The 15,980-nt window shown below is 38.6% G+C and overlaps 1 protein-coding gene across 1 annotated transcript in view; it reads right to left on the bottom strand.

Moving 5' to 3' along the window:
- Window positions 1-151: 151 nt before the first annotated feature.
- The window catches only part of TDRP (testis development related protein), a 25,198-nt gene continuing 9,369 nt past the window's right edge, over window positions 152-15,980 (bottom strand). The window contains exons 2-4 of the mRNA XM_017729166.1: window positions 12,994-13,053; window positions 3,403-3,506; window positions 152-1,217 (exon numbers count right to left, since the gene is read on the bottom strand). Of these exons, the coding sequence (XP_017584655.1) occupies window positions 872-1,217; window positions 3,403-3,506; window positions 12,994-13,053 (510 nt within the window). The 3' untranslated portion in view covers window positions 152-871. The remainder of the gene's footprint in view (window positions 1,218-3,402; window positions 3,507-12,993; window positions 13,054-15,980) is intronic.

Genomic DNA, 15,980 nt, shown 5'->3' with positions numbered 1-15,980 from the left:
TGCTGTTTTCCAAATTTTCAATAATTTCTATTTTTTGGCATAGCATGCATCTTAAAAACTGAGAAACTTAGCTTTGTCAAAAAAAGTTCAATATTAAAAAAAAACCAACAACAACAAAACCAAAATAAAACAAAAAACAACAACCAAAAAAATCACAGGAAAAAAACCCAACAAAACAAAACACAAAACCCCCCAAACAAACAGGGAAAAAAAAAAAACCAAAACGCAAAAACTTCCAGCTCTGGAAGACCCATTTGACCCAACTGTTGGTGACAATCCTGTAATGGAAGGAATTACATTAGAATAGTATTTTCCCATGTCACACACAGTACAGCACAATGTGACAGTAAGCATCTTGTATGCACAAGCTGAAGCAAATGCTGAGGCTGAAGATTTGGAAAACAGTACTAAGTACAAGCATTCTCCCTGCAAGCAACAGATTAGTATAGTTAAAAAGGGACAGCATCAAAACTAAAATTTTGAATGGCCCTCAAATAACAGAAAAGAAACAGGACCTCAAGTTAGTGGAAGCTCCTACATAAGGCAGTCAAATTTACAACCAGCATATACATTCACTAAGGAATTACTTGGGGTTTTTTGGTAAAATCAACAATCTGACATACCGCAGAGTCTGAATGTGAAATATAGGCACAAAATAGATTCTCTACTTTTTTTTCAGTGTGGAAAAAATAGCTATTAACAATGTAATAAGAAAATTTACTATCTGGTGAGCAAAAATTTGTAACAATCTGAATAAAACAAAACACTGTATAAAGGTGCAATATTGAGCAGATTTGATTTTGGTTTAAACATATGAGTAAATCATGGAACCTTTCTCTTCTTACCTATTAAGTATTTCACATTACCAGTATCATTCTAGTTCTTCCCAGTTGTCAGTAAGGTTACCTTTGCTTTGACGTCTAATACTAACCAGCTTTCCAGCTGATTTGATACTCCACCTGGAACTGTTTCCTGAGCTGGCCAGGTTTGTGTATTTTGTGGAGCCTTTGGTTTCATCTTCCCAGCCTGACCAGGGTGTATAGTCACTTAAAGGAGTTGCTGCATCACTGGCAGAGTCAGCAGTGGTAATCTGTGGTGGTTCCCATCCCTCAATCTCGTCTGGTTTCCTAGATGGAACATTCTGCTTTATCACCAAACTGTCCCAAAAACCTGGCTTCTTTTCAGACTTCATCTCTTCCTTTAATTTTAGGTTTGTTCTAGAAAATAACGATGATGTGGTGATTATTTTCTCGATTTAACAATGTATGTAGTAGTTATTAATAAACATCCAATTAAATTATGTTTTACACTAAGGAAAGCCTGAGGCAGCATATCCATTACTGTCAGCTTCAGGAAAAACACCCTCACATACACATAAACCTAAACACAGCAGAATCTTTCAGTGATAAATCAGAAGAGGACTGAGTATGGTCATTTTCTATTACAAAAGAATTCACATAACACTATCTCCCACCCTGTTCCTGTGGGGTGAATTCCACAGAGCTGCCTTCCGAAATGTACAAAGTATTTTAGGATGTATTAGAAAAATTTAGGACTTTAACCAAACCAACCAACCAACCAAAAACAAATTTAAAAAAATCCCAGGAGTATGATAGTAGAAGGAATATGAAAATATTCTAACACCAGCTTTAACATTCACTATGTTACTCAGTTTCATATACATGTTACCACCTCGCCAGTAAAACCTTATACCCTAAAGTAGTTGATGTACACAGTATTAGGACTTTAAAGATACCAGGCTTTTTATTAATATTTTCATAAAGATCCATACAATATTGTGAAAACAGCTGTTTTGTATTTCTGGTAAGAACTCTTGAAATCCCCCTCCCAAACCCAAAAAATAACTGTAACTTCTCTCTCAGACATTTGAAAGGCTACTCATATTATTACTTTTCTTATCCCATTAAGAATCTTCAACCTGAATAATTTTGCAGTGTGAAATATTTAAATTAAAGAATGTCAGAAGTTTATGCATAACTTTATATGCAGTATTACATATATAGTCAAATAATGGGCCACAAGGAAAGGTTGAACACCAGGGGTGAAACACACAGCCTTCAGGGTTCAATGAGCTAAAAAGCAAATTGAAAACATTATCTGTAGTAGCATATAAATTCCTTAGCCACAACTAAACCCACCACTGAATCTTTTTCAAATATTTCCATTAAAAGAGCTTTGTTCCGTTAATGAAAGCTTAGCTCTATCATATTTAAACAGAAGCAACTCAACCAATACCTTTAAAAATCCCTTTTCCTTTACTGAATTTTGCATTTATGATTCATCAGAATTTTCATCTTGCTAAAACCAGCCATAGATTCCATACACTTTTCTTTTATTTTGTGAACAGCACACATAAAAGTTGCACTTGTCTTTAAAAGTAAAGTAAAAATCATGACATATAATTAAAGAAAAATATCTGTAACTTAAAAAACAGGCAGTTCTCATAGTAATACCAAAATAGTTTCTACATTGGTGTAAATCTTCTTACCATACTTCTGCTCTCTTCACTCTTCTTGATTCTTATATTCAGCATCAATTGCAAAGCATTATTACAGGAGCCTAGCATCTCAATAACACCCATAAAATTGCACAGGGATAGTAGCTGGGAACTTTTGGTAAGTTTTATGGAACAGGCTCAAGTGGAAATAAAATACATGGATTTATATTCTAAATTGTTTATTTATATACATACACCCCCCTAACATGCATATATATACACTTGCATTCTGAAACACATTAATTTCAAAGTACACTGGAGACAAAGCCTGCTAGAGCAAGTCTTATCAAAGCTAGTATCTGGCAGGAACCGATCTACTGATGTGTGGCATATTTAGTTTGTAACCAAGGCAGTGAGGTAGCACATGGAAGTAAAGCCTACACGTAACAGAATGATAGTCAGTCCTGGAAGAGCGAAGTTCTGTCCAGGGAACTGCTCTCACCACATCGGCAGCACAACTGTGCCAAAAATCCACCCCAGCACCAACAGATCCTAGTATAGCTACTCCACTTAACCTTTCTAGGTGTAGTAAGACTTCAAAAGAGAGAGTAAGGCATGTAAAAAAGGGAATTTGTAAACTCAACCATAATTAATCCCTAAGAGGAAAGGGAGAGTGTAAGAATGACCCTTTTACTTACAAGCCTTTACTACCTGACAAACCTAAAGATGTTTACAATATTTTCTGTCCTTTCCTAATACAGCGTGCCTCATTCACTGTAAGCTTAATGTATACATAGCTTTGCCCATAAACCCTTCTCTGTTGATTTGACTTCCAGCAGTTGAACACTATTGTTTCTCAGTGTCCAGCTCCATTACTTTGCACAGCAATTTTCTGTTCCAGTGAGTGTATTTTAATACCAGATAGACCAAATGGTTTTACTCACCCTTTGGATTTTGGAGATTTGCATCCTGCTAGCAACTGCTGTTCATCATCTTTATTGAACATAGACGTCACTTCCTTCCAACCCCGGAAACTTGCACCTTGAACCTACACAGAGAAGTAAATCCTCATCAGTAGGAGTGACAGACTTACAGGCACAGAGTGGGACTGCCACTGCCAACGCTGGGGCTGACAGGCAGCAATTGCTGTATCTCCTGCGTGCAGTGCCACTGGCAATTAGGCAAATCCATACAGCTACAGAGGATGGCCATGCTTGGGAAAAGAGCCAGTCCAGTTTCTGCAGTAGAGCTCTTCCTTGCTGAGCAAACAATACAAATCCTTGGTGGTTTTATGATGTCACTGAATACAGCTGGGCTCCGTTTTAACGTATCACAGTAAGAAGGGAATCCAGGCAGCTTTAAAGACAGTCTAAAGGGCTTCAGTAGACAAGAAATGAAACAAACTGTCATTTCTAGAAAGAGTCACAACAGACAGGACAGCCACGTGCATTATGAAACTCTTTAGATTCAACCTGCTTTATACATATTGTCCCTCTTCGTAACCCTAAAACTACAACTTCCGGCCCTGCAAGCAAGAAGGGTAAGAGCACTGGCGCACCAGTGAAATGGAAGATGTGGCACTGGTGCACTACAGTGTGTACTCTAAATTTACTCTGAACATTAAGCATGTAGCATAAATTACTTTTTAAAATTATTAAAGGTTTGATTCTCCCTCCCTCAAGGCAAAATAACTAGGTATAGGTTATTTTTACTTTGATAGCATGCTTACAAAAACATACACGTGTGTATCAAGCACAGAATGTGAAAGTTGCTGCTCTTCTTCACAGGATCCAGTAAGAATGGCAGGCATAGCCTGTTAGTGTTACTTGACTATATTAAAAAAATACGATACATCATGAAGTGTAATAATCAAAACAAAACCACAGCTGTCAAGACAAGCAGGAGCTTTTGGCAAGGGCACGTAGTAATAGACAAGGAGGAATGGCCTTCAGCTTAAGGAGGGTTAGTTTAGATTAAACATTAGGAAGAAATTCTTTACTGTGAGGGTGGTGAGGCACTGGAACAGGTTGCCCAGAGAAATTGTGAATGCCTCATCCCTGGAAGTGTTCAAGGCTAGGTTGGATGGGGCTTTGAGCAACCAGATCTAGTGGAAGGTGTCCCTACCCATGGCAAGAGGGTTGGAACTAGATGATTTTTAAGGTCTCACCCAACCCAAACCATTCCATGACTCTATCATCTGTTACCTTACTAAAATTCTATTATTTTGGGCTGTCTTCTTTCAATAATGACGTTTCATCAAGTCATTTCCACCTAATAAATTTGCTGATTACAAAAAAATAGAACCATCTTGTTATTAGTTTTGAGATAGCAATTTAAGACATAGAACAGGCTTAATTAAAATTATATGTGCCTTTAAAGAACAACATTGATGAAAGACTGCTTGGAGAGAAGCATTTATACCCACACATTCAATGTAACAAAAAGGATATACCTACACATACACCTTCTTTAATCTAGGGCATCATACATACTTCGCCGATGCAATCCCAACCTTTGCTGCACTGTTTGGATACCCAAGCAATCCTCCAACCAAAAAGAAAAAGAAAAGCACCTATATCTAGCCAGAAGTTTTCCATACTTTTTAACTTTAGATTTTTTATAATTTAATTTCATTAGTCCAATTCTGATTCACAGATACCTTTAAGAACAATTATGAGAAAATTTCATTGTCAAGAAAAATGGCATGTGCAGGTCTTCAGATAAAATTTACAAGCTCTGCATTCTTTCTACCTGTATGTAAATCACTATCTATGTACACATTGTACCATTCCTTCCATATTTTCATATCCATGGCATTTGGTAGGTGTATATATAAGGCTAACAACCAGATGGTAACTGATTTATTCTTCTCTCAACTAGTCCTTAGAAGAAATGCACACTAAACATTTAAGATACATTTCCACCACTTACTTATTTGGGGTTTCCAAAGGAAACACTGTCAGGATATCTGCAGAAGAACACCAGTGTCCAAGTAAACCATATTTTGCCAATAGGTGATACAACTCATTCCACAAAGCCTACTACACATTAAACAGACTAGGCTGAGAGAAACCACAGAAGTGCAAGAGTAAAACCAGAACCACTGCCTACCATGCCTAAGCCTCCTCTCCTGTACCTGCCCGTGCCAGCACCGATCTCCTGAAACATCTTTTCACTCCACCAACCAGGAGTAAACAGCTCACTCTTGATTGTCTTCTCAGTGGTAGCATACTCCAGAATTTAAGTCTTAGCGAACGAGGAGGTCAAATACATATTTCGCAGTTCCAGAAGCTTTTTTGTAACTACTGAACTGTTTTTAAGACAACAATCTTGGTTTTTGACTACTGCTGTCATATAGCTGATGCATAATAAAGAAATTCCTCAGAACAGCCTGCTGCATTTCCATGCTTCTTTTCAGAGTTCTTGGAACACTTTTAACTGACTGGCAAGTGCAGCTGGAACAGTTACAACTGTATCAGCTGGTAGGTACAGCTCAGGAAGGAGATCTTGAAGTCACCATTCCCTGGCACCATAAGTTTGACATGCAGCAGCCGTACAGCCAAAAAATGCTGGGAACCATCACAAGAAGAATTAGACAAATTCAGACAGGAGATTCATAAATGAATACCCCCTATTTAAAGGGGTATACTCTCTAATACCTCAAAACAATGATTCTTGATGTTAGGGGAAGAGGCCCTAGACACCAGCTATGTTATGCTCTCCCTGAACACCATCTCCTGTTGCCACACTCACAGATTGCCAGAATACATGGGCCAGTCTCTGAATCAGCTGGGAATCACTTACAAATTACAGAGCACCAAGACCCATATCCCAGCACAATTAGCTTCCTTGCAATGGATGTCAAAGGAAGGTCAGTAAGTAAAGATGACACTTCAGTAAGCTGACTCCTCACCACACTGGAGACTCATTTTATGTAAAACTATTGAAGTTATGCAAAGTATGAAAACACAGTACTGATATGGTCTTAAAACATCAATCCACTGGCAGAAGCTCTGTATTTCATTTTTATGATGTAACTCTCTACACAAAAGTATTATTTAGTCCTAAAATTTCCTAGAGGGTTTATAAATATAACTGACCTGATTATATTCTCAAAACTTTAAACTACTTTTCCCTGTGTCATTGGAAAAAGAAATAATTCAACATCCAGAATTCACAGAATTACACAGCCTTTACAGCTGGAAAGGACCTCTGGAGACCATCTAGTCCAACCCTACTGCTCAAAGTAGGGTCACCCTCAGCAGATTGCCAAGGACCATGGACAGCCAAGTTTTGAGTATCTCCACAGCTGGAGAATCCACAACCTATCTGGAAAACCTGTTCCAGGGCTTGACTGTCCTCATGGTGAAAACATTTGTTCTTATTTTTAAATTATAATTCTTCTATTTCAATTTGTGCCCATTGCCTCTTGCCCATTCACTGAGTACCCTGAGAAGAGTCAGGCTCCATCTTCTTCACAATCTCTCTGCTGCTGGTGTACATGCAGAAACCTTTCTTGTTGCTCACCACATTTCACTCTAGGTGGGTTTAATCCTTCCTAACCTCATCCCTGCATGCTCAAAGAGTGTATCTATACTCCCCTCAGGTCACTCGACCCTGCTTTTACCTCTAGTAGGCCTCCCTTTAATGCTTGAGGTTTTTCAGGAACATCACGTTCATGCCTCCCGTCACCTTTGCTTCTTTCTGTGCCTGATGGGTTGGGCTTGAGCTTGGAGTAGGTGATCTTTGAAAATCAAAGTTGACTGACAGAACCAGCTGTACACTCAAAACCAGGTTAAAAAAAAATTTCAGTGAAATGCCATGGGACAGCTAAAAAAAAAAAAAAAAAGGAGACCACTATTAAGGAAGAAAGCACTATTACTGACTACAACTGTAACATCAGATGTTAGAGGACCAGGCTGGATGCTGCAGTCTACTATTTTTCAAAAATGTCAATGAGAAACAAAGCAGAAACTTCTCGAGATGCCATTTCAGTATTCTGTGAAGTAGAATACAGACTGGTCTCATAGTAGTTTGACTATGACAGCACATTATTAAATTTTGAACAGCAATTAATAAATTTTCTCCTGTATCTTCCACTTTAGGTTGTGAAAACCTGTGCAGCAATGCACTGTGCAATCACCTCAAAGAACCAGTAAAAAGTGACATTAAACATACATATTAATCCATCAACTGGCAAACTATTGAGAAGCCCTCATGCTCTGTTCCAACTGCTATCTTAAGAGCTCAAGCCCAGAGCACAGATTCTTTTCCTTTAGCTCCTCCTAGCTTATAAACTACTTTTTTCCCACCATGAGAAAGCTGCCATTTAATTAGTGTATCTTCTGAAACTGGGAGTACAAGCAGTCCCTCCTAGAACATCATGCAAAGGATGTGGTCTGTATCCCTGCTCACACTGTCTACTGCTCCTTCTGCTCACTTCTCTCCTCTCTGCTTTGCCAACGCTTCAGTATTGGTGCCCATCTGTCACACAGATCCCCAGAGAGAAGTCTCATAAGGTGGCAGATATGGTTATCAGATACTGCTTCTGAAAAGGGTCAACCCAGTCCACTGCCTGCTCACTGATACTGCCTTCCTTAGGCGATGGTTTTGTACCTGTGTGATGCTGTGGAAAACTGTTTCAACTACTTATGCCAGCAGAAATCTAACTCCCTCATTTTTTGCATTCTTTTAGGCTAGTTCTTAGAATCAATTCATTAAAGATAAAGCATGTGGAATTTAGGGGCAACAGCACCTTTTTTGTAGCAGCAACTGTTATAACAGCTGAAGCACCCTCTGTCATCTATCAACTTTCTTCCATAATCAGAGCTTTGCACATACAGTATGGCTCCCCCAAAACCCCTAAACTTCACTCTAATCTCAACCTCCACAGTAAGACTTCAGTTGTGTTACCTGTATTGATTCAAGTGAGTCAACTGTATATAAATTGTGTATGTTGACTGCAATTTTTCTTTCTTTAGATAAAACAGGGAACACATGTCTACTGATAGGTAACTTAATAAAATGCCCCAGAATGGGTCAGGACCTCTTAAGTTGGAAGTCTCCTACAAAATTGATAGGTATTATAACCAAAAATTACTTTAATTACACCATTTTTCTTCACATTGACAAACACTGATGTTTACAAGACTCCCATTTTCCCGTAATAGGTAAACAGGCAAAGACTAATAAATGAACAATCAAAGAGTCTACTGAGAAACAGTAAAGCATCACTATGAAGACTTTTCAGTTAATTTTACTGTCAAAGGTAAACAGTTGATCATTAGAGCTCTGCTAGAGGGCAAGAAGATTCATGAAAAATTAGGGTAAAAGGCAACAAACCAGGAATACTAACAGCTGAGTATAAACTAAAGAAGTAGTTCAGTTCTAAAAGCAAATTTTAAAAGTATATTGCACCCAAAAAAAGTATGCAGACACAGATGAATATATACTAAAGAAGAAGATAATGTAAATTTAATTGAAAACAGGTAAACTTCTGCATCAGATGGATGTGGTTAATACAGATTAACACCTTATAATGGGAAAGATAAAAAAGCACAGAATTCAATCAAGTCAAAGAATAATAAGAAGATCTGGGACATGGAGTCAGAGGTACAAGACAAACAGTTTACAAAGCAAGAGATTCAAATATGTCTGAAGTTTACTCTGACTGCATTAGGTGTGGGTATCAGTACTTCCAGTATATTCCTGTTAGACTCTTCTACTTCCCAACTGCCAGGCCAGCAGGGCTCTGGAGCACAGAAATTACTCTCTGCGGGCTAGAACAAGCCCAGAGTCTTAGCAAGCGAAATGAGCAATTACAGGGGATTTTTGCTGTACACCTCCACTGAGAACCAGCACGTTCAATACCATTGTGTAGTTATGTAGATAATCCCTAAAAAGTCACTGCTCAGCATGTAAGAAATGAGATTTCCAGAAATTTATATTTGGGCCATGTTTTAGCAGACCTTCACAAGTATTTTCACAGGGGATTGACAACTGGTGAATCAAAATTCTCCAGATAAGTAGAGGCACTCCACAAAACACTTGCAGAAATTTTTTATAAATATAAACAAAAAGAACGCATTTTCCTCTTGACCTTGACTGAGAAGAAACAATTGTTTGTTCCACAGATTCACTTACTCCTCCCCTAAAAAAAGTGAAGCTAAAATAAAAAGCTAGAAATAGAATTTTCCATATACGTACCTTACAGTTCAATAAAGTTACAACTAAGTGTTTAACAGTTAAAAAAAACACCAATCAGCCTTAATTATTAAGAAGCATTCTCCCCAAATTATAGGAAACTCTCTTCATAACATGCAAGAACACAGATAACAGAAATTTAAAAACCAACTCCCCTCCAAATTTGTCTTACAGATATTAAAGCATTGGTGGTGGATGGGATTTTCTCAAGTCAGCCAGCCTCTGGTGTGCAGACCAAGGGTTCTTGTTGTGTACCAACACCATCGAATCCTTCTCAGTGGGGGTGTTCTCAATCCATTCTCCACCCATCCTGTACCTGCGATTGGGACTGCCACGACCCAGGTGCAGGACCTTGCACTTGGTCTCATTGAACTTCATGAGGTCCACATGGGCCCACCTCTGTCTGGTCAAGGTCCCTCTGGATGACATCCCTTCCCTCCAGCTTGCTGACAGCACCACACAGTTTAGTGCCATCCACAAACCTGCAGAGGGTGCACTCAATCCCACTGTCCATGTCCCAGCAATAATGGCAAACAGGCCCGGTCCCAAACCTGACCCCTCAGAAACGTCACTCGTCACTGGCCTCCACTTGGACATCAATCCACTGACCATAATTTGTTGCGTGTGACCATACAGACAATTTCTTATCTACTGAGTGATCCATCTGTCAAATCCATGTCTCTCCAGTAGAAAGATATGGATATCATGCACATGCTTTGGGCAAGTCCACATAGATGGCATCAGTCGCTCTTCCCTCATTCACCAATGCTGTAACACTGTCATAGAAGGTCATCAGATTTGTCAGGCATGATTTGCCCTTAGTGAAGCCATGCTGGCTGTCACCAATTCCCCCCTTATTTTACATTAGCCTCAGTATAGTTTCCAAGAGGATTGGCTTCATGACCCTGCCTGGCACAGAGATGAGACTGACCGGCCTGCAGTTCCCTGGTCTTCTTTATTTCTTTCATTAAAAATGGGGGTTATGGTCTCCATTTTCCAGTCAGTGGGAACTTCACCAGACTGCCGTAACTTCTCAAGTATGCTGGATAGTGGCTTAGCCACTTCCTCCACCAGCTCCCTCAGGACCCACAAACATATCTCATCAGTTTCCATGGATTTGCACGCATTAAGGTTCTTGATCTATTGTGTTTCTCAAAACTTTGTTTCTTTCAAAATCTGGCCTAAAACCAACTGCAGAAGAAGTTTCTACTGCACTTTTAATTCAGAAGCTGAGCATGGCAGTGAGACCCACAAAGATTATTTTTGCAGAGAATCATAGAATCATTTAGGTTGGAAAAAACCTCTGAGATCATCGAGTCCAACCTGTGACCGAATACCAGGTGGTTAACCAGACCATGGCACTGAGTGCCACATTCAGTCATTCCTTGAACACCTCCAGGGATGGTAACTCCACAACCTCTCTGGGCAGCCCGTTTCAATGCTTAACCATGCATTCAGCGAATAAATTCCTCTTGATGTCCAACCCGAACCTCCCCTGATGCAGCTTGAGGCCATTTCCTCTTGTTCTGTTGCTGCTTAATTGGGAGAAGAGGCCAACCACCACCTGGCTATGACCTGTATTCAAGCAGTTGTAAAGGTCTCCCCTGAGCCTCCTTTTCTCCAAGCTAAACACCCTCAGCTCAGTCAGTCACTCCTCTAGGACTTAATCTCTAATTCATACATCCAGGCAGAGTGTGAACATATCTGCATTTTGCAGAGCACCACTGGAGCATTGACAGTTCCTCACTTTGAGATGTCACGAGGCTTTTTAACCACCCATACCTGCCTTTCAAGAGAGATGTGATGAGAGAACTAGAAAACCTCAGCACTGCAATTAGCCTGTCCTCAGTGCTCAGTGGGCAGCTGACTGCAAGAGCAGGATCTAAGACCACTTTCCAACCTCCACCTCCAGCCTTTAGGACTAGCTCCCATTTTTAGACCTCCAAACCTAGGTCAAAGGCTTTCCTCTGCAAATGGGCATCGGCACTGCCTTAAAACCCAGGTTTTAAGAGACAGGGAAGGCTGTCTCCCTAAAGAGCACACACATTATTCATCCAACACCTTCTTCTTCAAGAACTTTGTTGCTCTTCACCATACTGTTTCAAAATGAAAACTATTTTATTCATGACATGTGCGTTCTGGAAAGGCCACACATGCAAGTCATCAGCCTTTTATAAGCATATTAAAGATTTTAGAACTTCTGGAATATCACTGTACTGACAGCTTCTAAGACCACAGAACAACCAAATAAAATACCGAATTGCTTTTAGAAGGAGAGGATGAGAAGGATAAGGTGCTTTCTTGAGAATACATTTTTAAGACAAGACGGTTTTAGTTTAAAACACAAAAATACTACAGCTCAGTGGTTTACCTAGTGACATTTCTGGTTTTTTAAGCCAGAACACACACTTAGCAAGCCTTCCTGAATGGCTAAGAAAGGGGCAAAAAAAGTTTCAATATAGAATAGATTCATTTGAAGATTCTCTCCCTAAACATTTATCATCTGGTATAAAATATATGGTAATGTATGTTTTCATAAAAAAGAACATATTTCTTCAAAAGGGTAGAAAAACGTATAGTACAATGTGACTTCTATTTTCAAAGAAAATCATGCTGCATCTGAAGTAGAACAAAAAGAAGTAAGAGACAGATGTTCAGTTTATACATATTAATGCAAAGTATCCTATTACACTAATGAACCTATTTTAAAATACTTTTCTTTATACCTATGGAATTTCAAAACAAGCTCTAGCTTATCATAATAACTTCCAATTCTTTCATCTTCTACTAATGTATTTTAAGAACATAAAAGAAGATTCTTGGACACATATCAAGGTAAAAAAATTTAACTTGCATTCCTACTTCTCTTTTCTGAAAGAGATATGAAATAAAATCCTTAACCTCTTGTGGTCAGAGAGCCAGTGGAGCTACACGTTATGGAATAAACAACCCCAAACTCTTCTACTTTTCATGTTTATATTGCCAGTTGCTTTTAGGATTTAGTGCTTGTTTAGCCTTCAGTTATTCCTGTGGCTTCTTATTTTCATCTTGTGTTTTAATAGCTGTTATTGGGAGAAAAAGAAAAAAAATCAGGGTACCTTCCCATCCCCATTAATGAAAGGAAATAAGGGAGCTTTCCAACTAATCCTGCAGTACTAATATTACTTCAGTGAGGACCCCATGACCAAGGATCATACATAATTATAAAATCATCAATGAACTATACATATTCCTAATCAGCTATCCATGAAAAACTGGCAACTTATTAACATACATGGACTGAAATACATATATGCTATTAAATGTTACATTTTCAAAGAACAGGTATTTACCTTTGTTGCAAGATGTGACACTGAAGATGAAACTTCATCATGAAGAAACTGGTCTTTATTCTCAAAAAAAGGATAAAGATAAAAAAGGCCCACAGTCAGTTTTGGTTTGACAATTTGCACTGACACATTTTAGACTATTCACAAATGCTTTTATTCCATTCAGCACATCATAAAAGAAAATTGACAAAACATGATTACAACACAAAACTAAGTGAACACCGCTATTAAAATACAAATCTACACTTAGAATGATGAAAAATATTGTACCAGATGTAAAACCCAAAATCAAACCCTTACAGAACCAAAAACCCCATACCACAAAGGGAGAAACACCCCTGCATCATAAAAAGTTTAGTACAATTAGTTTGGTTTTATCTTAATGATAGTGTCTTAATTTTTTGGATCTGCACTGAGTTTCTGAATACTGTACTAAATTATGGTTTATGCTTTGTCTGTGGGCTGAGGGGAGAGCAATGTCCCAAGATTCTTTCCTCCTTCACATTAAGAAGCTCTACATTTCCTTAACTCAAAGATAGACTTTCATCCACATTCCTTTCCCCTCCATTCAAAACTGTAGATTTCAGAAGAAAACTAGAGCGCTAAAGACGCCTGTGAAGGTTATTCAGCAGAGAACCATTTCTGCCCATCTCCGAATTAAACTGCTATGTCAGTATTGTCAGGCCATCCTGATACTATCAATGCTCTCTTCAAGACAAGACAAGGCAATTGTTGGGAGTACTCCAGAGACCAAAGATAAAGGAAGTGGGACACAGAATTAAGGAAATATGCAATTTTCAATTTCTTCACTCTGTGTTTTAATGAGAGAAATGTTACCTCTTTTTTCTTTACATATGACTCCAAATACAAACAGTTCCAAGTACAAAACCAGAACAGCCACATATGACCGAAAATATTTAGCCCCAGTTTCAGGAAAAAAAAGAATTAGAACAGAAAAGTGGAAAGTGTCTTTGAAGCAGCTGTTTCACAAAATCTCCAATACTCCCTCTGGTCCATATTTTGATTACATCAGCCACTTACTGTTTCAAAAATCAAATTTATCAACTTCTTCCTTTTCAACTAAAGTAAATGCTAAGGAGTTGATATGCATTCCACATGCACATATCCCAAGACACCTAAAACACTCATTATCCTGGCTCCTACGCATTGCCAAAGGCCTCCTTCACTTTGCTAACAGCATCAGAAAGAGGTGAGAAAGCCAGCACAAGAGTGTTATGTATGTTTCTAGTCATGTGGGGACCCAGATGCATCAGCTTCATTTTGAGAGACCAGCTTCAAATACCATGCTTTTTTAAAACTTTATTTACTTATTTATATTTCCTTATATATATATTTACATACTAATATCTCCACTTACTTTACAGTCAATACTTTATATTATACAAGGGACACGGATAGAGCATTTCTAGAATAGAGTATGAAGACCATTGCTCTATAGTTCAATAGTATTTGTATGTTGGAATAGAGCGAGTTGTAGATAGCCAGATTTACTTGCTGGGGTAGAACACAAAGTCAGGAACTTGTATTTTCATCCAAAATGAGACTATTACTTCCTGCGGATTGCAACAAGATATTTAACTTCCGAATTCAGTTAGCTGTTAAAATAGGAGGATATTATTGTAGATGGGGTACCAAAAATGAAAACATTAAAATTTGTGTATTCTCTCAAATTAAATTCAACTTCTTCCACCCCTTTTGGTTTTTTCATTTCTCTATTTTTAAGAGAAACACTGGCAATGTTTTAAATGGAAACAGCTCACACATACTATTCAGAAGTCTCCGTTTCCCCTCAACACTCTCAGCTCTCAAACTTTTGGATGAGGTTGCAAAGTTCTAAACTTAACATGATGGAGTCTCTGCTAGGACACAGGGTACAAGCTAGAGAATACTTCATCTGATTTAACCAAACTTTTCCCAACAACAACAACAAAAAAATCAACAAGAACTAGGAAAGCTCCAAGGGGAAATATGGTAAGAGAAGAAATTCTCAGACATCCAGAGCCTGCAGAACTATCAGTTTCAGCAACCAACCATACTGTCTCCAGAACAAACAAGACACTGTTAGTACCTTCCAAAGGAATAACACCTCTCATTTTCATTCTTCCAGCTCTCCAAGTATCTTAGGAAGGAAAATAAAAATGCAAAAGTGCATAGAGGCATCATGTTCTAGTAGAGAGAGGAGAAAAGATGGAGTGTGAAGCCATACAGCCTCTAGCAAGACTGAGCACAAGGAAGCGAGAGTGCAAGGCATTTTCACAGTGAAAGTTTTTAGGGGAAAACCACAAGATGCAACGAGCACTTTATAGGGCTAGGGAGTCAGGATAATAAAATGTGAATACCACTGCCAACAAAAGATGGAATTAACAATAAGTAGTAGACAAAAAAGGGTATTTACTTGCATCTTTAAAAAAGGGACAACTAAGACAGTGTTGCTGTATTAATAGAGTGCTACTACTCATGGTTATACAAAGTGGTACCTCCTAAGGAGTGAGACACAAGTTTGCAGCAACTATACTCATGCAACCCAGGCTGATGGTCAGTGGACAACACATAGTTTAAAGAGATGAAATACAAAGACCGAAATGCATTAAACCCTCAAGAAAGAAACTGGTGAGGATCCAATCCCTAAAATACATTTTTTTGGGGTAGAAGACATATCAAGTATTCATACTGTCCTTTTAAATACACTACTGAAGAAAAAGGAGACTTGGACAATGGCAGAGTGCTTGTGATGTCCATCCCTACATCCCCTACACTGTTTGAAAACAGCCTGTAGGTTTGAATTCAGCCGTCTCCAACAGACTAGATTTGAAAATGTTTTGTGGAAAATCCATCCTTAAAAAAAGCAGAGAGAAGCAGACTAATGCCACACAGCAAGAACAAGAGTGTGAGAGGAGCAGGTATAGGGGTTCAGAGCCAGCCATGGCCCACATGGCAGGGAGGGACCTGTGCACCCTGCAGGAGAGATG

Source organism: Corvus brachyrhynchos, unplaced genomic scaffold (genome assembly GCF_000691975.1).
Source record: "Corvus brachyrhynchos isolate BGI_N302 unplaced genomic scaffold, ASM69197v1 scaffold1, whole genome shotgun sequence".
Taxonomy (NCBI): Eukaryota; Metazoa; Chordata; class Aves; order Passeriformes; family Corvidae; genus Corvus; species Corvus brachyrhynchos.
This window is presented reverse-complemented; position numbering and strand designations above follow the sequence as displayed.